We start from the raw sequence: 22,561 nt of genomic DNA, 5'->3' as shown, positions 1-22,561 counted from the left end.
AAAGTTCGTAACAACTAGTTAACTGGCACATCCCGGAAGTTCCTTCCCCCTATGTACTGTAATCACATTGTCTGTTTATAACGCTGTGTGGCACTGTAAAAAAAAGGTCTTCAGTTCCTATTACGGACCTTGAAAATATATGCGTCCATCCAAGGCTGCCGTTAAAGGAAACTATCCCTTGCATGCAAAAACCAGGGCAGACGAAAAGCATAAGTTCCGCGATATTGGCGAAAAAAACAATAACGCTATTTTAAGGGCAAAGAAAGGTCAAATACGCACACACCTATCGGGGCTAACCAAGGACACACACATGCAGGTGTGTGCGAAAAGTGATGCCCTAAGCAAAGCACCACAGTAGTCAGCGAGTACACTGCAGTTCCATGTCGAGTAAATGGATAAAAAAAAAACTGTACACAGAGCCCAGCTTAATTGCATTTAGAAAAAGAACATGTACAATTGCAAAACAATGTCGCCAGTTGGATGGCACACACACTTTTCACACACTCATCCATCGTTTGTTTTGATTCTCTTCACGAAGGCGGCTCCGAGATGACGCCGATGATCTACTCATATCCAAGCTCCCCTTGCTTCTGCTTGTATCTTGAGCCTGCGGGTCCAAACTCTTCTTCAAGTACTCCATGCTGCGATGGCTAATGGCAGACATCCGCCTGGCCTTCTCATTAGCGCACTCCACAGTGATAGCCATAGGCAGGCTCCCTTGGGCGATCATTGAAGCGAAAAGACAAAACGCGGCAATGGCGTACGCCAAGACGACGGCGATGAAGGCGACTACAGCGCCTAGGCGACTGCACGCGTAGCTCCAACAGGTCACACTTGCGCGTACGGCCGTTGGGAGAGTTCAAGGGTGTAGGAAAGCATAGGACCACGCCAGAAAGATTAAGCCCCAGGTCAATAACAATGATTGCACACTAAACACAGTAAATTTCACTCCGATGACAACGCTCAGTACGCACTGAATGGTGCCCAGCACTGCGAACCACGTCGTGATAAGACTCAACGTTGTTATCCTGGGGATCAGCAGGTGCATGACTGAGCAGGAAGTGTGTTCATGGCGAACGAGGCGGGGTTTACCCAAACGTCGCCTAATAAGTTCGGGGTATACACGGTGAAGAACACAGTGTACATGATGGAAAAGTAGGAGACGCGCATTATGAACGTACGTCGTTGAATGGAGCAACCATCGAGCATCTCCCATTTATGGCAGGTAGACGTTTAGCCATAGAGGCCGTATGCGCGTACATAAACTGGTTGGCCTCGGCGACAGCCATCATGACGCCCTCGGCTGACTGAAGTCGTTCCTTAGAAACAAGCCAACGCGGCGACTCTTGAACGATGGAGAAGAACAGCAGTGAGGGCAAAGTTGGCAGAAGAAATAATACCTGCTTTAGTATCCAACTCAGCTTGAGAGGTACAAAACTAGGAACCAAAGGTCAGACAAAAATACGCCGGTAATAGATGAGAGAACAGCGTGCAATGGCCAGTTGTCGTGGGTGGTGACCTCGAACAGGCTGACCAATGTCAGACACGTCACCAGGCCTGCGCTGCCTGCGATGAAAAACTGTACTATAGTATACACCACGTAGCTTCTGGACAGGCAGCCAGTCACCGAAGAGATGATGAGCAAATCGGCGCTTGCCAGATGATGAGCAAACCGGCGCTTGACAGCACCGGCCTACGGCCGATGCTGTCCGCTATGCAGCCAGCAGGAATCGTAAAGACGACAGCGCCGGTGTTGTGGACAGCAGTGATCACCGCGATAAGAAACCGCCTTTGGCAGACAAGGTTCACTGAATCACATCGACCGGCTTCACCGCGCACCGGACGGCGGCTCGCTGCTGCAGCGTATGCGCTCGCACCCGCGCTCACGAATGGGCACGGCGCTGCTCGAGTATGAGCAATTGACCCAAGGCCCAACCCCCTACGGCTCCTGCGCGCCCTGGCCTGCTGCCTCGGAGGTACAGCGAGAGATCGTCGGCATCGCGGGAAAGCGGAGCACACCCCCCTGCGCTGTGCAGCAGCTTGCCAGAGCCGTCATACACGAGGAGCTGCAGGACCATCTCCTCGTGTACACCGACGGCTCAGTGGCCCGCGACAGCTGCTCCCTTGCTGCGGCGGCCACCATCCCCGCCCTGCGACTGCACAGCCAGCAACACGCAGCCTTCCTGGGCTCCTCCACCACGGCGGAGTTGATGGGGATCCGGCTCGGGCTGGACCTGCTGCTCACCCTCGGCCCTCCGCCGCCCAGGAGTGCTCTGCTGTGCCACTCCCGCGCCGCCCTCAGCCGCCTGCAATCTAACGGCCGCGGTACCCCACTAGTGCGGGAAATTCGCTCGCGCATCGAGCGCCTCGCGCAGAGAGGTTGTGCCGTGCGTGCACAGTGGGTGCCCGGTCACTGCGGCATCGCCGGCAACGAAGAAGCTGACGACCTCGCGACCGCTGCACACCAACTACCTGCCAGCGATCTGCCCCTTGCACTGGAGTACGTGCGTGCGGCCATCCACGACCATCTCCGAAAGCAGCACCCCGACCCACGCATCGCGGGAGGTGAGCGCATCGACAGTGTCACCGGCTGTCGCGCACTTACACGGTCACAACGTGCAATGATCCTCCGCGCGCGCATTGGCTGCGTGTGGCCCGGGGAACGACGGGTGCGTCACGGAATCGCGACGAGTGATGTGTGTGACGGATGCGGTGCAGTGGAAACACTAGAACATCTGCTCCTTCGCTGCTCCGCGTTCGCCGATGCTCGTCGCGATATGCTCGCGGCCTATAGGGCGCAGGGCATACTACCAGACTCCATCAAAACGCTATTGTGGCCGCAGGGCAGTGCGCGCACTCGTGAGCGAACCTTGGTGAGCCTATGTGCATTCCTCGAACACACGGGCTTGACGTCCCGTCTGTTCTCCGTCAGGTAGTTACACGCAGTGACCGAACGCTCCGCGAGTTCTACCTTGAACGATTAATAACTGGACGCCCCACTCCAGTTGTAACCTACACAGTGCTGTGCGCGTGTGTGATTTAATTCCTCTAAAATGAACTAATCACGCGCACAACCTGGACACATTTCTTATTGTGTAAATAGTTTGTACATATTACTTCTACCCCTGTTCTCTATTCCTGTCCCCTCACCTTTTTCATTTCATTTCTCCATTCTGCCTGCTGTCCTTTATTTCCGCTGTCCCAGCTCAGGTGCTTCAGTATCGATGGCAGATGCCGGGGCTAGCAAAAGTCTTTTCCTTCCTTTTTACTATTATTTTTAATAAAACCACTACCACCACCACAAGGTTCCACTCACTCACGATGGTTGTCCTGGCTGGCGGGTCATCGTATACCCACTCGTGGCCGGGGATCGTCTCTGTGTTGTTTGAGTCTACCGGATGCTCGTAGAGCTGGCATCGGTTCACGCGCCCCTCGGAGTCCGCGGGGAAGGTAGCGTTCTTCCACGCGTCTACAGAGATGTCCGACGCTGGCGGCTGTTTGCACCAGTGCTCCACGTTTGTGGAAATCAACGCCACGACGAAGGCATGGATGTTCATCAAAAAAGGAGCAAGGGTGCCGAGGCGCAGCAGTCGCCACTGGAAGATGCCGTCGCCAAAGGCCTCGTGACAGTCAAAGAAGTCGCTGGTCATTAGGTCCTTGGACACCAGGCGTCCGGGAAATAAGATGTCCATGCTTTGAGCGTATACCGTTTGGCGAAGCAGCTGGAGACGACTCGGCTCAGGTTCGCCGGGCAAAGCTGATAGATACGGTGCGACCGGTTCTGGGTGAGCTTCTTTAATAAGATCGCAGAACGTGCTCGCACGTGAATGGAACTTTTCTACCTTGCTATCGATGGGGCTAATTTTAATTTTCTCGCTTTAGAGTGTGTGTGTATTTTGGTAAAAAGCCCTTTTAGAAATCTGTGCAAAAGCCCACCCGTGGAGAACGGTCTAAGGTTGGGTAGAATCGCCTTGCGTGTATTGAATCGCAAATCCTTAAATGATTTCGGAATTTGGCTTGAAATATATTCGAAAACCAGCCATATCGTTTGTTTACATCAAGATGGTTTACAATTCTCAAGTTTCGGCTTAGCTTCGGTCTTGTGTTGACCTAAATTGCCAGTATAGTTTCTGAAACAATTAAATACAATTTAAATGCAAAAACCCGCCATTTACAACAGATTTTTAGACAGCAAACAAACCTGAGGTATGCTGTGCGAGGTATCTTTAACAATAGCGGCCGCGTCTTTGCCAAAAAACGCAGCCGCCGCGGTGGGCTGAGGATTAGCTAAAGTGTTAAGCCTGGACATCTCTAAGCGAAAAGCTTGGTGGCGATGCTCGTGGTTTAGCTTAAGGTTTCATACATAGGGTTGCAATTTGGCTATACTTTTCTAGCTTTTCCAAAACGTGTTGTCTTAGGTATACAAAGCTTGAACAATCGTTGTACAAGGCTATTAAAATCTGCAACTCTCACGCTACCACTTCTGGGTCGTCTTCTCCTCCTTCCATGGCGAAAGGTCAGACGACGGAGGCAGCGCACGGCGGCGATGACGGCTGCGGCAGCGGCCACCTGCGCTCCGCGTGACGTCACTCGGTTTCGCGCATGCGCAGCTGTGGAAAATCTGTAGTGGGCCTCACGCGAAGCCCGGTTTTTACGAGCCTAGTGAAGCTTTCCGCTTCAAAATCGCGTCCAGTACGGCACGTGGCAGCGTGGCTTACTCCGTATCGCCTCTCTCCCGGCAGCGGTGCCGAATTGTGAGAAAGTTCACGTATTCTGGGAAAATTAGAGCTGCAAAGAAAAAAAGGAAAATTAATTTTAAGCCCATATGAAATATGAGATATTTTTGCGATCACGGTGAAACTGCTGTTTTGGATGCTGCTCTCAGCTAAATCAAGACCGCTGGAGTTATGATTTCCAAGGAGCAGCCGGTTGTTGTACCTGGTTCTGCAGCATTATATAGAGCGCCGAATATCTGCCGAACGTAAATATGCGCAGCTGCATTTTTGTAGGCTGAGAGCTCGCGCTCGATTTCCATGTGCCTCAATCAGATATAGTTTGAGATGCTTCTGATTCTGCAGCAAGCTATTCTTTTACCCATCATCAACAAATCCACCTTCTTATGACCATCAAGTACACAAGGCTTTCAACCATGCATGCCACAATAACATCTGCCTCAACTCGCCTTCCTGACCTGCTGCTCCTGCATGTACCCTTCCATCCTTCCATCCGCTCCTTTCTCACTAACCGTGCCGCTCGCTTTCGAGCAGACACCCATCTGTCTGCCCGACCCCCCCCCCCCCCTCCCCACCACACTTTTGTCCCTTTTCAAGGTGCTCACTCCTCTCCTGCCCATTTAAATCTCGCTATAGATCCTCTCGCCCCCAATAAGCCGAAATTCAACGCCTGCATCTCATCTTTTACGCCGACTACATACTTCTCTGGTGTGCATGCGGCTCTGCCGGCCCGGTACAGAACTCTCTGCAATGTTGTTTTGATCTCATCGACTTATTTCTCACCGCCGCTATCCTTTCTCCGGCTCTGGAGAAATCCGAGTGGCTTCTTCCCAATCACTCGATCCTCATACCAACGCCCCCAAAACCTCTGCAGCCTCCACCATCTTCTTGTCTCTCCCATTCCTGTCGTCATCCAGTGCAAAGTTCGCTGCTTCCCTTTGCACGCAGCCAAGAATGTGCAAGCACTCCGCCATGCTGTGGCGACCTGCCTCTCGGTAGCTCTCCTCCTTCGGAGCGTGGTCATTCGGCGCTCCGATCTCCACGAGGCTCATGCTTGCCGATTTGCCTACATGCTCGCACTCAACAAAGTTTTCTACCGTGTTCTTCATTTAGACACAAGGCTCTCGAGACCGCCCTTGTGGGCCTACAAGGCCGCTCACAACCGCCTATCCCTACCCCTACCGCCAAGCGTTATGTCTCGTCATTTCTGATCTGTGTTGCCCAAGGGCGTGTTTCACAGTAAAGAGGCGCGTGTAATTTTGAGAAATACAGTGCGCACGGCAGGGATGAGCCGAGCAGTTATCTTTTAAGTCACCATTTTGAATGTTAATTGACAATCTACTGTCGGAGACGAATGTAAACATATTTTCTTCTTGAACATTTCACATATTGGCAATAACGATATCAATACTCGCCATTTATGCAGAAATTGATATTTCAAATTGGCAAAGAAAGTCAGGTCTTAGCGGAATGAGTGCCACACTGTGTTCACTCGTTGCGGCTAACATGGCGGACGCCTGAAGTGAATAAACTGAATTTTACGAGTATGCATCAGCAAATGTCCGTCAAATAGTTCACCTGTTATCTGGCACCACGCATCAATAAGGTTTCCGCGAGCACACCAGCTTGCATTCATGACAGCAGACCGTTCATTGTTCGTATGTGCGAACACAGCTATGAGAAAAAGTCGGGGGAAGCTTTTCAAGGATTTCCGCAGGTATACTAAAAAGCACAGACACTTGCATAAAGTTGGGTCTATAAAAAATCTAGATACAAAGAACGTAGATCGGACCGAAGCTTCATAGTAGTCACAGCATGCACCTGCAACCACGCATTTTTAGATCCGAGAACAGTATGTGGAATCCAGTCGAACACTGTTTTAAAAATAAAATTGACTAAGAAAAGAAGTAAGTCGGCAGGTGAGCACGGCCTTCTTCCTTTCTCGAATTTAGTCGCCGTACTGAGAGACACTAAGATGACGGGCGCGTGGGGTCATCGACAACCTCGAAGTCTCGTGGCTGGCCTTGCTCCTGGTCGAATATTGAACTCTAGAATCCAGGCTCCTCTTCATGTGCTCCATGCTGCGGTGGCTCATGTCGAACCTACGCTTGGCCTCCTCCTTTGCGCACTCTACAGTGGTGGCACGAGGCAGTGCTCGCTGTGCGATGATTGACGTGAAGAGAAGAAGCCCGGCAAAGGCGAACGCTACATCTCGACGGCCTATTTGCTGGAGTGCCACAGCAATGAAGGCGGCCACAGCACCCAGGCGGCCGCACGCATACAGCCAGCAGGCAGCAGTTCCGCGAACGGCCGTCGGGAACAGTTCTAGGACGTACACAAAGCACAACACACCGCCGGAAAAGTACAACGCCTTCGAGACTACAATAAGTGCCTCGGTCATGATCGTGAGTTCTAAGCCACCTGCAATACTGGACAGACATTGAAGAGTGCCGAGCAATGAGAACCATACTGTCATGAGAGCTAGCATTGTGATCTTTGTTATCAGCAAGCACATGATTGTGCAGGCGATCAAGTTTATGGCAAATGACATCGGATACACCCAATAATCATTCAGGTTCATAGGAGTATATGTTGCGATGAACGCGGTGAACATCACTGAAAAATAAGAGAGACACATCACAAAAGTCCGTCGCTGAATGGAGCAGCCGACGAGCATGTCCTCATCGATGGCGGGCAGGCGCTGAGCGTTTCTCGCGATTTCGTTCTTTAGCTTGTGAATTATGGACGCTGTAAGCTCGTATAAAAAGTGGTTGTCCTCGGCTGCAGCGAGCATAACGGCCTCGGCAGACTCCATTTGGTCCGTCGCTACTAGCCATCGTGGCGACTCATCCACGATGCACAGGTACAGTGGGGAGAGCACAGTCGGCAGAAGGAAAATTGCCTGCTTTAGCTTCCAACCTAGTTCAAACGGCACAAAGGCGACGTACCAGAGATCTGAAAGGATAATTCCAAGAGTGATAGAGAAGAGAATGTGCAGCGGCCTGTTTTCATGGGTGGTTACTTCGAACAAGCTGACGACTGTCAGGCAGCCCACCACACTGACGCTTCCCGAGGCGAAAAACTTGATGGCAGTGTATATTACGAAGCTTGTGTGCAGGCAGCCGATCACTGTGGAAGCAGTGAACAATGCGACGGCTGTCAGAAGAACAGGCATGCGGCCTATGCTGTCCGCGATGGGTCCAGCGGCAAACGGAAAGAAGCTAGCGCCAGCGTTGTGGACAGCAGTGATTGCCGCCTTGAGCAACCGTCTTTCGCAGACAAGGTTCCACTCACTCACGATGCTCATCCTTTCGCGTTCGTCGCCGTATTCCCATTCTTGGCAGGGGATCGCCTCGGTGTTGTTTGGGTCTTCCGGGAGCTCGTAGAGGTAGCATCGGCTCGACCGTCCGTAGGTGCCCTCAGGGACGACCGCGTTCCGCCACGCGACTTCCGAGATGTTCGATGTTGCCGGCTGCTTGCACCAGTACTCCACGTCTTTGGAAATCAGCTTCAAGGCGTAGCCGTGGGCGTTCGTCAGGAATGCAGCCAGAGTGCAAAGCACCAGCAGTCGCCGCTGGAAGATGCCGTGTCCAAAGGCATCGTAGCAATCGAAGGACTCGCTGGTTAGCAGGTCTTTCGACAGAACCCGCCCCGGTATTAGGATGTCCATACTTTAGCAGTAGAGACTCCACTGTCGAAAGTGCTTGAGGCGTCTGGAAAAAGGTTCTCTTGGCAGAGCTGCAGGCAGAGGTGCGAGCGCTTCCAGGAAAGCTTCTTCTTCTCCCTCCTCGCAGAGGGTGGGCGCATGTGAGTTAAACGTTTCACACGTCGACCTCGTTTTCTAAGCGGATTACATTTAGTGTTTTATTTGTTTGTTTTGCGTCGAACATAAAAGCCTTTGGCGCCATCTTACCTCGGAGACATACGGTGTGACGGTGCACGCGTAAATGCATGCGGTTCGGCTTTCGAATTTTAGAGGCTTATATGTCGTGTACATTTCGCAGGTTGGTATAACAGCACTGCTTCGGTCTCAGAGGCAAGTGAGCGTAACTGCGTCCCATGGTGCACAGCACATTCCAATTATGAAATCATTATTGCATGCTAGTTATCAAAAAGCACTGATGAATCAGCGTACAAACACTGAGCAAAAAGTTTTAAACCAAAACCTTATATCGGGCTGAACACGTTAAGTTAATGCAACATAATATCCTGCATATTCTTTAAAGGAATGAACGCTAACAATAATCATTTAAAACAATTTCTAGAAAGACTCCAAAAAAATAGCTGTATAAGTACTTTGTGTATAACTATACAAAAAGCAGTGATAGTTTTGCGATATTGACCGATGAAAAGCATTTGCTGGTGAAAAATAAGTGTGATACAGAGGATGAAATAGGAAAAAAATATAAGGAAGAAGTGAACAGGATAAAAGAAAAGGAAACAAGAAAAGTGACACAAGATACCCATATAATCAAGAAATACAATGGAACGTGCGAGTGGATCTTGCGAAAGACAGAATACATAAGGAAGCAAACCTGACTAATGTTTAGAAAATTCGTTTTCATTACTGAAAAGTAATTTTTTTTTCCGTTAGCCTAAGGAAGATGTCGCTGGCAGATTTATCTTTGGCGTAATTTATCTTAATTGCTGCCCAAAAAAGGATAGAACCACCGACATCCCCTCGATGAAGCATTTGAAGCGCATCACCTCAAAATGGCTGGCAGCCGTGTTACTTCCACTTACTTGTGTCAAGTCTGATGTGCAAAATTAAAATTAACCTAACGTTAGGATGTCTATTTCTTCAGTATTCAAAATAGTATCCCCATAGCGAGACCTGTTAACGGTAAGTGAACGTGGAGCATTTATATTATTATATAACCCCCAATTCCTTGGTGTTTCCAATTTTGTTGTAGAGTAGTTATCTGTCATCGTTAAGCAAGAATAATATAAACAAACACTTCCTCCGCTGAAGACAAAATCCTCCATGGTCAGCACACTCACCATCGACTTTAAAATCTAGAGAGGATTTAACGCCCTTCCTGTGAAGTTTTATTCACGTTGCGAAATGCTCCAAAAACCAGACATTGTCAATTGAGAAACAACCAAAGGCTCTTGAACGCTACCAAGAAGCAGCCCTAAAAAAGAGTGCTTAGAAGCGAAGTGAGGGTCCTCTAAGGGCCCTAAACTTGTTAAGTGCCCAAATCTGCTGCACTCCTTCCAAAAATTGGGGCTAGAGCCAAACACATGGAACATCTGCAGTCGAAAGGCGTGGTTCTCAATGTTGATATCTGAGTTCTACAAGCAATTTTTCTGCGCGAACCTATCCTCGCGAGCTGACTCGAAGACTCGTGTGTATTTACAAAACAGATTGCGCATGCACGAAAGCAGCTCAGGTCACGGAAACTCACGCCACTCAAAAACTTTCCTGTGGAATGCGACAAGCAACTTGGCAATGTGATCTCACTGCAGCAACAAAGGAGGTTTAAATGAAAGTTTACAATGGCTACTCAATCATGTTGTTGAGTTCAGAGCAAGATTTACTACTGAAAATATAAAGTTGTGGCGTATGTTTATTTCACGCCTGTCATTGAAGTTGCACATTTGAAATAATTATGAAATAATGTGTCAGAAAAAATGAAAGCGTTGAAGAAATGTAGGAGACTGGCCCCAGCAGGCACATTTCGCCAGAAGCCACAAGAACGCCGAACGCAAGAACGCCTCGGTCAAGACGTGCGGTTCAGCCCTCTGCCGGCGCAGCCTCGTCTTCGGCTCCTTTAGGAGAGGGCATGAGGCCAAAGGCAGTCCACACAGGTCCCGGCCTGCCCCCAGCCACGGTGAATGCCATGGCGGCCGTGATCAGCAGGACCCCCACGAGGGCGGCCAGCGGGACGCCGTAGTCTCCCCGCGAGTAGAGCAGGGTTAGCCCCGAGGCGAATACGTGCGCTACAGGCGCGAAGGCCAGCAGGGCCCGGTTGCGCGTCCATAACGCTTGGAAACTGATGACGCTCCACAGAGTGTGCAGCAACACCAGGACGTTCGTCGTCAGCGCCGACACCAGGAAGAAAGAGTCCGGCACGCTGGATGTGAGGAGACAAGTCAGAACAAGGCGCGCTCTTACTTCGCAGGTTCCATGTAAAGGGTGAAAACAAGTGAGCACTGAACCGGCCCGGAGTTCTAGCCCAAATACTTTATAGCTTTTTGACTGCATGTTGTTCAGCTCGTAAGAGCAGATGCAGCAGCAACATTGTTACTCGTCTGGAGGTATTAAGGCGAAAAAAACATTTATAGGCTCATGACTCGCAAGCAGGGATATGCGCAGAAAAGTGCCACACTATAGCTGTCAATTAGACTGATGACGTCATCAGTGGTGAAGTATGTCGTAGCTATATATATATAGAGCTACACTTACTAGTTAGTTCATTATTAATCAGTCATTTAGTAAGTAGTTCACTACTAACTTATTATTTAGAGAAGAAAACAGCAACATCGCGCTGAAGGCTATCGCCTCACCGCGCTTTGGGTGAACAAAGTGCCTCGTGAATTTTTATTGACGAGCGATGGTATGCAAGAAATCTGTGCCATTCCCGTTGCAGCAGTTTTGCCAAAATTAATGCAGCAATACTTGTGTACCTTTACGGCTCACTTTGAGAACTGCGGGCACGTGACGAACCTGTCGGTTGTGTCAAGTATGTTAGCCAGAACGTGATCCTGTGGCAACTAATGGCGGCTCAGCCCGTACTACGTGTGATGGCGAAACACGTGCCTTCTGTTATACTATCAGCAGCAACGGCAGCACAGTTGGTGACCAAGGTCGTACACTTAAACTACCCAGTGCGTAGATCGGCTCGTTATGATCGCCTCAACCAATTAGAGCCATGCGCGCCCTGTAAGGCGGGGAAAGCTCAAAGCAATGCCCGTTTGCGCTCCATTTCTGCAAAGCCAACCTCCTTTTAACCATCTACGCTGGCACCCATGACTTCGCTGTGACGCTGCAACGAATCGCATTTCATTGAGCCATCTTTACGGTTCACGGGCGAATGACGTCTGCTAGTTGCCGTTTTTCGTTACGCCGTTTGTTCTGACACACTTACGAATATGGTTGCGTGTAATGGTGCATTTTTGGCTCCACGTGGTATACATACTACTTTGCCCTTCGTTTGCGGTTCATGACTTTCTCATTTGCCCGCAACGCAGATGCACTGCGCCGCCAGAAAGCTTTTGCGCGTTCCAGAACCGAGCACTCCAATACTGGCAATGGTGTTTCACGCATACAACGACGCAGGAGAGCGAAAAGCAATAAAAAATAGTTGCAGGATCACTTAAACTCCGCCTTAAGGGTAGGATGCGATAGCGTTAACGGGTTCATTCCCTTATATGCGGAATTGGACATTCTCTACAGTCATAGATCCCTGGGAGTCCTGATAGCAATACTGGCGCGGTGGTGCAGCCGTGAAGCGATGCGCCACTTCCCTGCGATGGCTGGTGCTCGCAACGGTAGGCCTCGTAATTCCCCGGTTGTTCTTCCCGAGCGACCATGGATTAAATTAATTGCCAGCTGCAACGGCGGGGGCCCCGAATAAATACTAGTTCGGTATTCCTTCAGTGAGCAAGTTGCTCCTCACGAGCATTGTGAGAAGGAAAACCTCCCGCAAATCACTTTTTCTCTTAGGGAGGCCATATAATTCGCACGCAGGCAGTAGGAGAGGGGGCCAGTTGACAGGTGGAGAGAGGCACACCCCCTAAACACAACCTTGTAGGTGGGGGCTTCCCACAGACACCGACACCGATCCATGGCCGCCTTCTAATGCTAACGTGTTAAAAGCAACCTTTATAAGCTGCTGCGGGTGCTGTAACTACGTATTTCTTCCATGGGCATCTGTACTGTTGCTATTAGTCCGGAGCCGTCTACTACGGCACCTTCTTCTCTTTCTTCTTTCTCTTGCACCTTCCTCCCTCCCTCACGGCGCTGTTAAGGTGTCGACCAATAAGTGAGAGAGTTTCTGCGCCGTTTCCTTTCCTCACAAACCACTAATTCACTGCGAATTTCATTTCCCCGTTAGAAAACTGAAAAATGGTTGTTAGTGAAAGGAAATGGCGCAGTACCTGTCTTACATCTCGGCCGACACGTGAACCGCGCCGTAAGGGAAGGAATAAAGGAGGGACTGAAAGAAGGAAGGAAGAAAGAGGTGCCCTAGTGGAGGGCGCCAGAATAATATCGACCACATGGGGACCCCACTGCTGTGCACGTGCGTTTTAATTCCTCCAACATGAAATAATCACGCGCACAATCTGGACATATTTCTAATTGTGTAAATAGTTGGTATATATTACTTCTCCTCCTATCCTCTCTTCCCGTCCCCTCAGCTCTTTCATCTCATTTCTTCATTCTGCCTGCTATCCTTTATTTCAGCTGCCCCAGCTCAGGTGCTTCAGTATCGATGGCAGATGCCGGGGCTAGCAAAAATCTTTTCCTTCCTTTTTACTATTATTTCAATGAAAAAACCACTACCACCACTACCACATGGGGATCTTTAACGTGCACTGACATCGCACAGCACAAGGGCGCCTTCGCGTTTCGCCTCCATCGAGACGCGGCTGTCGCGGTCATAATAATAATAATAATAATAATAATAATAATAATAATAATAATAATAATAATAATAATAATAATAATAATAATTTGTTTGTTGGAAAGGAAATGGCGCAGTATCTGTCTTATATATCGTTGGACACCTGAACCGCGCCGTAAGGGAAGGAATAAAGGAGGGAGTGAAAGAAGAAAGGAAGAAAGAGGCGCCGTAGTGGAGGGCTCCGGAATAATTTCGACCACCTGGGGGTCTTTAACGTGCACTGACATCATACAGCCCACGGGCGCCTTAGCGTTTTTCCTCCATAAAAACGCAGCCGCCGCGGTCGGGCCCATCCGCCGCGGTGGCTCAGTGGTTAGGGCGCTCGACTACTGATCCGGAGTTCCCGGGTTCGAACCCGACCGCGGAGGCTGCGTTTTTATGGAGGAAAAACGCTAAGGCGCCCGTGTGCTGTGAGATGTCAGTGCACGTTAAAGATCCCCAGGTGGTCGAAATTATTCCGGAGCCCTCCACTACGGCACCTCTTCTTCCTTTCTTCTTTCACTCCCTCCTTTATCCCTTCCCTTACGGCGCGGTTCAGGTGTCCTATGAGACAGATACTGCGCCATTTCCTTTCCCCAAAAACCAATTATGTTATGTTATGGTCGGGCCCGGGAACTCCGGTTCAGTATTCGAGCGCTCTATATAACCACTGATCGAGCCACCGCGGCGGGTCCCTCAAAATCGAACTTTCAATTTTTAGTTTTCTCTTTCCTTTTCCTCCCTCGTTTATCCCTTCCTTTTAGACGCGGTTCGGGTGTCCACCATGATATGAGAGACGGTTACTTTTCCATTTGCTTTCCTCAAAAACAAAACAAGTAATTCGACGGCGTTCATAGAGCTCATTGACGTTGACAACTTTTGCAAAGATCATTCATTTTCACGAAAAGAAAGGCGCACAACTGGGCCCGTGGGTCAGTGGAGACCTCAATACCGCTTTCGCTTTGTATATCCTGGATTAGCTGGGCTAATCCACATTAATTTTTTTAATTTTCACTTTTGCCCTGACTTCGCGTTTGAAGTGTCCAGCTGGAAGCGAGACAGTTATCGAGGTTCCTTTCTTCAAAGACAATTTTCATATATGCAGTTCTCAAGAAGCGCCACTGAGCGTCAAAAGGGGTGCACATGATGACGGGTAGTGCACGACAATCATAGTTTGTTACCTGTCAGTGATCCCTCGCAGCCCAGGCGGCGCACCCGTTTTTGCGGCGTCTGCCAGGACGTTGAGGAGGGAACAGGCGCCGCTGGCCACACCGAAGCCCAGGCCCGAGGCGTACGCCAGGCCGGCCCTGCTGCGTGCTAGCTGGGCTGCCCCCGCGAGAGCGGCCAGATTGAGCGCCCTGTCCACCCGGCGCAGCGCCCTGAGCGTCATGAGACGCGCGGCCTCCTGGAAGAAGACAGCCACCGCGGCGCCCAGAGCCAGGGGCGCTCCCAGCGGAGACAGGGCGAGCCAGGCGAGCGACGACAGCAGCAGCGACAGGAGCCAGCCGAAGGACGACACGAGCAGGACCACGACGCGGCTCGGGTGTCGAGCGATGGTCAGCGCGAACATGCAGAGCGCCGGGCCGAATCCCATCAGGCCGTAGCCCAAGCATTCGTAGAAGGTCATGGGCACAGTTCCTGACCCGCCTCGCTGTAGTCTGCGGTTTTCCTTAGTCTTTGACCCTCCTACCGTGGAATCGAAGCCTATGCTGACCTTCTTCTTCGTAGGGTGCGATACATTCGGGGTGGTGCAATGGTGGGGATGATGATGATTCGTTCTCATGAAATTCCTCCTTTTTGACGCTCGGTGGCGCTTCTTCATCGGGCGTAACTCTGCGCGTGGCTCTTGCTTGGAGAACAACATGAAAATTGTCTTTGAGGAAAGGAGCCTCGTACTGTCTCGCTTCCCGGTGGACGCTTCAAACGCGAAGTCAGAGCAAAATTGAAAATTACTAACGAGGGAACGAAATTCCCAACTGGACACCCGGCTCCAGTTGTAGTCAACATAGTGCTGTGCGCGTGTGTTTTTATTGCTCCATCTTGAACTAATCACGCGCACAACCTCGACACATTTCTTATTGTGTAAAAAGTTTGAGTATATTACTTCTCCCCCTATCCTCTCTTCCTGTCCCCTCACCTCTTTCATTTATTTTTCTCCATTCTGCATGCTATCCTTTATTTCCGCTGCCCGAGCTCAGGTGCCTCAATATCGATGGCAGATGCCGGGGCTAGCAAAAATTTTTTTCCTTCCTTTTTACTATTATTTTAATAAAAAAAAAACCACTACCGCCAGTGAATTAATGGTTTATAAGGGAAGGAAATGGCGCAGAAACTCTCTCACGTCTTGGCGGACACCTCAACAGCTTCCCGCACATACCCTAAATGGTCTTCTTTCTGAACACCTACAGAATTTTCCACATCATACTGTTCTCTCCACTGATGCCTCCGGCAGCTGTGAGAAGGCGGCGATTGGCATATATTCGCAGGATCTAGATTGGAGCTACTCCGTTCGTATCCCTGATTATACTCCTATATTCTTCGCAGAGTTTTTGGCCATTGGTTTGGCTCTTCTCAAAATTCCCAGACATGTCGCACGGGTTCTTATTCTCACAGACTGCCTTTCAGTTATTGTCTCTCTCCAAAATTCGGAAAAATCTTTCTTGACTCGTTCACTTAGGTTTTTTGTTCCGAGCACAGTGCGCGAGATCCGTTTGGTCTGGGTACCTGGGCATTCAGGCGTCTATTTTAACGAGGTGGCTGGTTTATTGGCAAGGTCAGCTCTCAGCGCACCTGTAATATATCCCGTCCCTCACCTCATTCTGTTAGCAGCTTCACGTTTCCAGCGGTTCCAACATATTTCAGCCACTTTGAGTGATCCGTTGCTGAATACCGTGGACTTTCAACACCTAAAGTACCCATGGAATATCCGGTGGTGTAAGTCAAGGCTTTGTGAAGTGTCCATGACGCTCCTGCGATGTAGAATCCCTCACTTAAACTTGTACTTATGCAGGTGCGGGTTCGCTGCGACAAACCTTTGTGTATCATGTAAGCAAGTTGAATCAATCGATCATTTTCTCCTCTCTTGCCGGCGGTTCGCGGTTCAGAGAAAGCAATATCTGGAGGTTCCTCTTTTGAGACTAGGACTGCCTCTGTCTCTTACAGTTCTTCTATCGTTCGGTGCGAGGGCCAAGGGATTCCCGTTAAGCAGTGTATGCGGCTACCTTCACGATTACATAAGTGCAACTAATCGATTATCTTCTTAGCTATACACAAAATTCTTTCGCATGTCCAAAAAAGGCTAGATTGATTCTATTCCGGATGACTCATACCTCTTGAATTCATTTTATTTTTCCCAATTTTTTTTATCTTGATTCAGTCTTCTGACGTTTCCTTCCCCGCGCAAATGCTTCATTGGCATTCTACCCTATACCTTGGCCAATCCCCCCCACGTGGGTATGTGCCATATTACTTGAGGAGAAGAAGAAGAAGAAGGTGCCGTAGCAGAGGGCTCCGCACTAATAGCAAACTCAGCCTCACGATTCTTGGCCGATCCACCAGTGTGGGTATGTGCCATCTTTTGAGAGGCAACAACAAAAACAATTTTTGCCACTTGGGGATCTTTAACGTGCAAAGGCATCGGACAGCACACGGGCGCCGCGTTTCACCTCCATCGAAATGCGGCGGCCACGGTCGAGTTCAAACCCGGGTACTTCGGCTCAGTAGATGAGCGATTGATCCGCTCTTATAAGTGATACAGCACCAAACACTGGAAAATGGTCAGAACATAATTTGCCAATGACAGCCAGGACACAGTGGCATTGTTGACTGCGACTAGCTTGCAGTGCTCAGTGTTGCTCGAGTGGACCTCGGGAGCACGCACATTGTCCCAATCACAGCGGCCAGATTGAAGTTGCACGACATAACGAGTGCTTGCCCGCAACACGACTTTAGTTGCATAGACTCTCCCTGGAGGCTCGGGATGCCTCTTGAGTTACCTCGACCCGTTACTGCAGCTGAACCTACCATACGGTCTCCCCCGCTACTGTGCAGCGCTGTTGAGTCGCCTGTGGCTGTAAGTGGCGTTTACAAATGCTTATTCCCACTTCTGCGGAATGGCAATGGCAGACTCTGCCGCACATGGGCGCTCCTGGTGCGAAGAGACAACTCCGCAACTGCTTTGCGCCTGCCATCGGTTTGACCGTGAATGAGTAACCCTGACTGCAGCGCACCGGAAGCCAGGTAAATAGGGTCTCAGCCGCAACATTCGTTTGAGAATAAAGCAATCATAGTGTTATTCAGACACTTAAAGGACACAGTCTTGAGCTCCAGGCTATAGCTCCTCTGTGTGCATCCTGTATTGTCCCGTGGTAATGCCACCCCACACTCTCCGGATTGTGCTAAAAGGGCTCCCAGCTATCTGTGAATGCAAAGCAGATAATGACGAGCGCATCGCTTAACGCTGCACCACGGCACCAAGATTAGTAAGAGGACTTCCAGCTATCTATGAATTCAGAATAAAGAATGACTAATTCCGCATATTTGTGTTTAAACTAATTAAGGCTATCGCGTCATGCCCTCAAGGCGGAGCTTCAGCAGAATCAGAAAAAACAGAAAATGCTAACGTGTTCAAACGATGCACCGAAGATTGCCTGAAAGCGTTTTTGCACATATTTATTGCTAGCTACTTGACATATTCTAAGTAACTTACTGAAAATTATGCTCTAATTATATTCCATGCAATAAAATTAAACGCTGTATATGTTGGACCCCTTTGCCTCAGTAGTATGCAAAAAATTAGCTGCCTATGGCTTCTTAGCTGACATAGCGAAACAGGTGTTTTAGCCTACTGATCTGGAGTAACCCTCCTATGGCCTGATAACAAAAGTTGCTAGATTTGTAGCCAGCAGAAAGTTTTGAGAGTATATGGTCGGTACTTCAGCTTGATTAATCGCAAAGGTTCGGCTGAGACTTCCGGATTAGACAGCTGAAATATTTTGGTGTCATCATCAGAGTGTCCTTCAGTTATCAGTTATAAGCTAAATTATTTGAACGCAGCCTGCCGCGATGGCTCAGTGGCTATGGCTTTCGGCTGCTAATCCCATGGTTACGGTTGACCCGGGGATTGGTTACCGTATTTTTATTGAGGCAAATGCAAAAACGACCGTGTACGGTTTAAAGAGCCCTAGATGGTCTAAATTAATTTTTAGCCCTACACAAGGATATCCCTCATTGCTCATGTGGAGTGCCGTGACGTTAAACCCCACAATTTACAATTTTTTATATATACAACGAACGATGGATGCGCTTCTGAAGTAAAGTCACGGTATAAGCAACAGTTACGACGTCTACAATTCAATTCTACAATCTCTGCTTTGCTGCAGTGTTGTTCTGCAACAACTGTGTCTCACAGAAAAAGCTTTACATAGTCTGTCTCAGAGTGAAAAGATAACTAAGTAAGACATGACGTTAGACAGTTCAACCAACGCATACGCTCCGTTGGATTGTTGTCAATCCCTGAGCGATCCCGGTTGTTACACGCGTGAAATAAATATAAAAACACGCATACTGCGTAGTCGAGACGCGTCACGCTATCCAAACGTCTTTATAATTCAGGCTAGAAATGGAGAGAGAGAGAGAGAGAGAGAGAGAAAACTTTTATTTCTTTCCAAGAGGTTCGCGGGGATGAAGACTTCCTGGTCGTCTTGCTTGGGTGCTGGCGACTTGAGTCTTCAAGCAAGAGTGGGCCCTCAGTCCAGGGCTCCACTGAGTTGTGCCGCTTCAGTTGCGTGCTTTACCAAGGCCCTCTGGACCTCAAGCTCGCTGCTGAAGAGACAGCTCTCCCATTGCTCCGCACTCGGTGTTTGTTGATTGTGGAATGCTATGTTTCTCTTGCATTCCCAGGTGATGTGATAGAGTGTGGGCGTACTGCCGCACCAGGGGCAGTCTGGTCTGAATTGCGTTGGTGATATCTTGTTGTATGTGTGTAGGTTAGGGAAGGTGTTCGTCTGTAGCCTACGCCATCCTACAGCCTCTTCCCTATTTAGTGCTTTGTGTGGTGATGGATATCTCTTTCTGATTCCCCTATATAGTTGTAGGGTCTCTGTGTAGCCCCCCTCGCATATGAGTAGCCGTGACTCCGAGACGATCGATAAGCCTGCTCGGTAAGTGAGCCCTCGAGCTAGCCACCGGTGACCGCTTCTCCACGGTGTCTGTGCTCGGAGTAGTGATTTATGTATAGGCCTGCGTCGCTTTCGCGTCTTAAATACATAGATGGGAAGTCAAACTGATGTGCGCTCAGATCAGGGTAGTAATCGTGGTTACGAAATTCTCAGTGCGGCGACAGAGATCAGTTATGCTTTCTGCATATGTTAGAGAATTGCGTAGGCCTACCGCTCACCCGAGTAGTCTAAAAAATGCGCTAGGGCCCTTCTGAATTCAACTGAGCCGTGCGGTGTTGGCTGCACACGAAGCTTCGCCATTAAAGCAATTATCAGTCTCTGTAATAAAGAACAGAGCCTGGTAAGCTCACTGTTCATTATTGAAACACCGTAAGCGCATATTTACGAGCTGGAAATTTCGGTTGAAGAAAATGTGTACAATATGCAAGCTACTTGTTGTATCTATCAAAACAAAAATCTTTGTGTGACAGACATCAATTCTGGGCAGCAGTTTTCAGCTGTGAAGAGCGCTCGTCCGCGAGGAGGACATCGCTATGGGAGCCTCCGAAAAACCACTTTCTAGTTCACAACGCAGATTCGTGGTTTCGGAGAGGTTTCAAGCAGCGAGCAGATGACGGACGATATCTGCGCGCGCGGCCCGTTTCCGAGTGTAAATAAATATCTTCTGTCTCAAGACATAAAATAAGCAGCGATAACAAGCGACAGAGAATCTCCAAGTTAGCCCTTCTCTGAGGAACATGCCTCCATCAGGAAGCTCTGTGTGGCGTCCTACAAATTCAGTGTGCCCGAATAATTAACAGACGTTGGACGCTGTAAACTCCGAGCAACTTAAATAAATAATTAAGCGCAGAATTCGGCATCGCAACACAGCGACCGATACGACACACTGCTATCAGTAGCATGAACGAAACCTCCACAGGCAGGATGAATTCTTGTAATCCCCTGTACCGAGGAAGGCCTCACGGCTCCGACCGTAAGGCTGTTTCATACATATCGCTCGGAAAAGGCTACTGCCAGTAGAATGTCGCTGCATGCTTTGTAAAATAGACGGCTCGGACAAGACGAGATACAAGACGAGAGTTCGTGGCCGTAGCTGGCACAGGACAGGATTAATTGGAGAGATGTGGGAGACGTCTTTGTTGGGCGGTCGGCGTAATCAGGCTGCTGCTGTTGCTGATGCTGATTACGATGGTCATCTGATTATTAGGTGATGACGCACCTCACCATCCTTTCTGCCAGATTTTTTTCCCGCGCCGGCTCATGTACATTTTTGAAACCTTTGCCTCTCTAGGTCCCAGATCATGCTTTTCAGTTTACCTCCTAAGTTACTTAGCACGTACCACGTGAAAATCTCTGCCCCGCCCGTGCTGCGGTGCTCTCCGCTCTTCTCCACTTTGCTGCTGCAGGGGAGGGGGGGGGGAGAGAGAGATTGTCACGTGGTGCGTACTTCTCGGGGTGTCGAGATTTAATTGACGTTTCTCTGCGCTCTCCTCGGGCGCGCGGTTTTCGAATTGCGCGAGAAATGGCCCAAATCTTTTTAACCACAACGGCGAGGGTAATCGTGTTTTCGAAATTCTAAAACTGATATGAGTATTACTAATGAATGGTAACAAATCTCTAACAGCGGACGCATCACGGTTAAAATTAAACACTTAAGTATTAGAAATTAGCTAATCATAATAGTCAACATTTTCGCCTGATTTTTGATTTCCACAAGCACTGGTATAACTATGCCGCAAAAAGCTTCTCATCACCTCAGAACCCATATGTTTTCAAACATTAGTGGCGGTCTTCCTTAAAACCCCTGGTATATAAGTGTTGGTTAATTCATCGCATTTCTCTATAACCTGATTGAGGATGTGGATAGGGTCTATTGTCGAGTAGCATTCACAAAAGCCAACCTCGTCTTTTGGTAGCTTGAAGTCTAAGGTTGCTCTAGTTCTATCAGCGATTGCCTTAACTGACACCATGTGGGCACCGGACAGTAAGCTGATCTGTCTGTAATTTTTGAAATATTTTTTATGGATTAAGGTAATAGCGTTTTTGCAAGGTTACGGTACGCTCGATGTCGTGAGCCGCAGCGTATACAGGGTGGCCAGTTTTTCTAGCACAATACCCCCCCCCCCCCCCCCCCCCCCCGCCACCACCAACGGATCTGCAGTTAACTCAATCTCTTCTTTACCTCTTATCTCTAAATCACACTGTCTTGCGTTCTCCGCGGCCACGCCATCGCATCAAGCTTCCAAATCTAATCCGATCACCTTTGTGCTTCCCGCCTTCTTTCCTCTATATTGTCCTTCCAACGGAACCCATTGCGTTGCTCAGAGCGGCCATCGGTTATCTGCTCTCCGCATGGCTCTTAATTATAAGCCACTGAGCTCCCCGGTGGGCGTCTTCTTGCGGGTAAGCTCCCTGCCTTCGTCCATTTTGTTAACTCTGTTACTCTTCTTTTTCAGCCTATGCACCTTCCCCAAAGCCCGGCTTATGCAGAAAGCAAGAGCCACCTTTTCAATTTTTGGCCCTTTTTAGGCAATTGAAGGCGTTTTTATGGAGCAAAACGCTAAGGCGCTCGTGTGCTGGGCGATGTCAGTGCACGTTAGGTGGTGGTGGTGGTAGTGGTTTTATTAAAAATAATAGTAAAAAGGAAGGAAAAGATTTTTGCTAGCCCCGGCATCTGCCATCGATACTGAAGCACCTGAGCTTGGGCAGCGGAAATAAAGGACAGCAGGCAGAATGGAGAAATTAAATGAAAGAGGTGAGGGGACAGGAAGAGAGGATAGGGGGAGAAGTAGTATGTACAAACTATTTACACAATAAGAAATGTGTCCAGGTTGGGCACGTTATTAGTTCATTTTAGAGGAATTAAATCACACACGCGCACAGCACCGTGTTGGTTACAACTGGAGTGGGCGTCCAGTTATTAATCGTTGAAGGTAGCACTCGCGGAGCGTTCGGTCACCGCGTGTAACTACCTGACGGAGAACAGACGGGACGTCAAGCCCGTGTGTTCGAGGAATGCACAGAGGCTCACCAAAGTTCG

General features: G+C 49.2%; 2 protein-coding genes across 2 annotated transcripts; both read right to left on the bottom strand.

Annotated features, from left to right (window-relative positions):
* Positions 1-6,681: 6,681 nt before the first annotated feature.
* Positions 6,682-8,403, bottom strand: LOC144124275 (solute carrier family 22 member 13-like). The gene has a single exon (XM_077656911.1). The coding sequence runs from the start codon at positions 8,401-8,403 to the stop codon at positions 6,682-6,684; it is 1,722 nt and encodes a 573-aa protein (XP_077513037.1).
* A 2,053-nt stretch (positions 8,404-10,456) lies between these two features.
* LOC144123486 (gamma-secretase subunit Aph-1-like) lies at positions 10,457-15,097 on the bottom strand. Its single transcript, XM_077656304.1, has 2 exons — positions 14,524-15,097; positions 10,457-10,810 (listed from the first exon to the last, which is right to left on the bottom strand). Exons 1-2 carry the CDS (start codon positions 14,967-14,969, stop codon positions 10,471-10,473), a joined length of 786 nt encoding a protein of 261 aa, XP_077512430.1. The 5' UTR covers positions 14,970-15,097; the 3' UTR covers positions 10,457-10,470.
* Positions 15,098-22,561: the final 7,464 nt, after the last annotated feature.

The sequence above is a fragment of the Amblyomma americanum genome, chromosome 3 (genome assembly GCF_052857255.1).
Source record: "Amblyomma americanum isolate KBUSLIRL-KWMA chromosome 3, ASM5285725v1, whole genome shotgun sequence".
Taxonomy (NCBI): Eukaryota; Metazoa; Arthropoda; class Arachnida; order Ixodida; family Ixodidae; genus Amblyomma; species Amblyomma americanum.
Note: the sequence above shows the minus strand (reverse complement) of the source record. Positions and strands in the feature narration are given on the sequence as shown.

Excerpts from the sequence above, each read along its gene's own strand:
- LOC144124275 (XM_077656911.1), bottom strand. The coding sequence starts at position 8,403 with ATGGACATCCTAATACCGGGGCGGGTTCTGTCGAAAGACCTGCTAACC.
- LOC144123486 (XM_077656304.1), bottom strand. The coding sequence starts at position 14,969 with ATGACCTTCTACGAATGCTTGGGCTACGGCCTGATGGGATTCGGCCCG. Across the intron at positions 10,811-14,523 it reads CTGCGAGGGATCACTGACAG|CGTGCCGGACTCTTTCTTCC; the intron begins GTAACAAACTAT and ends CCTCACATCCAG.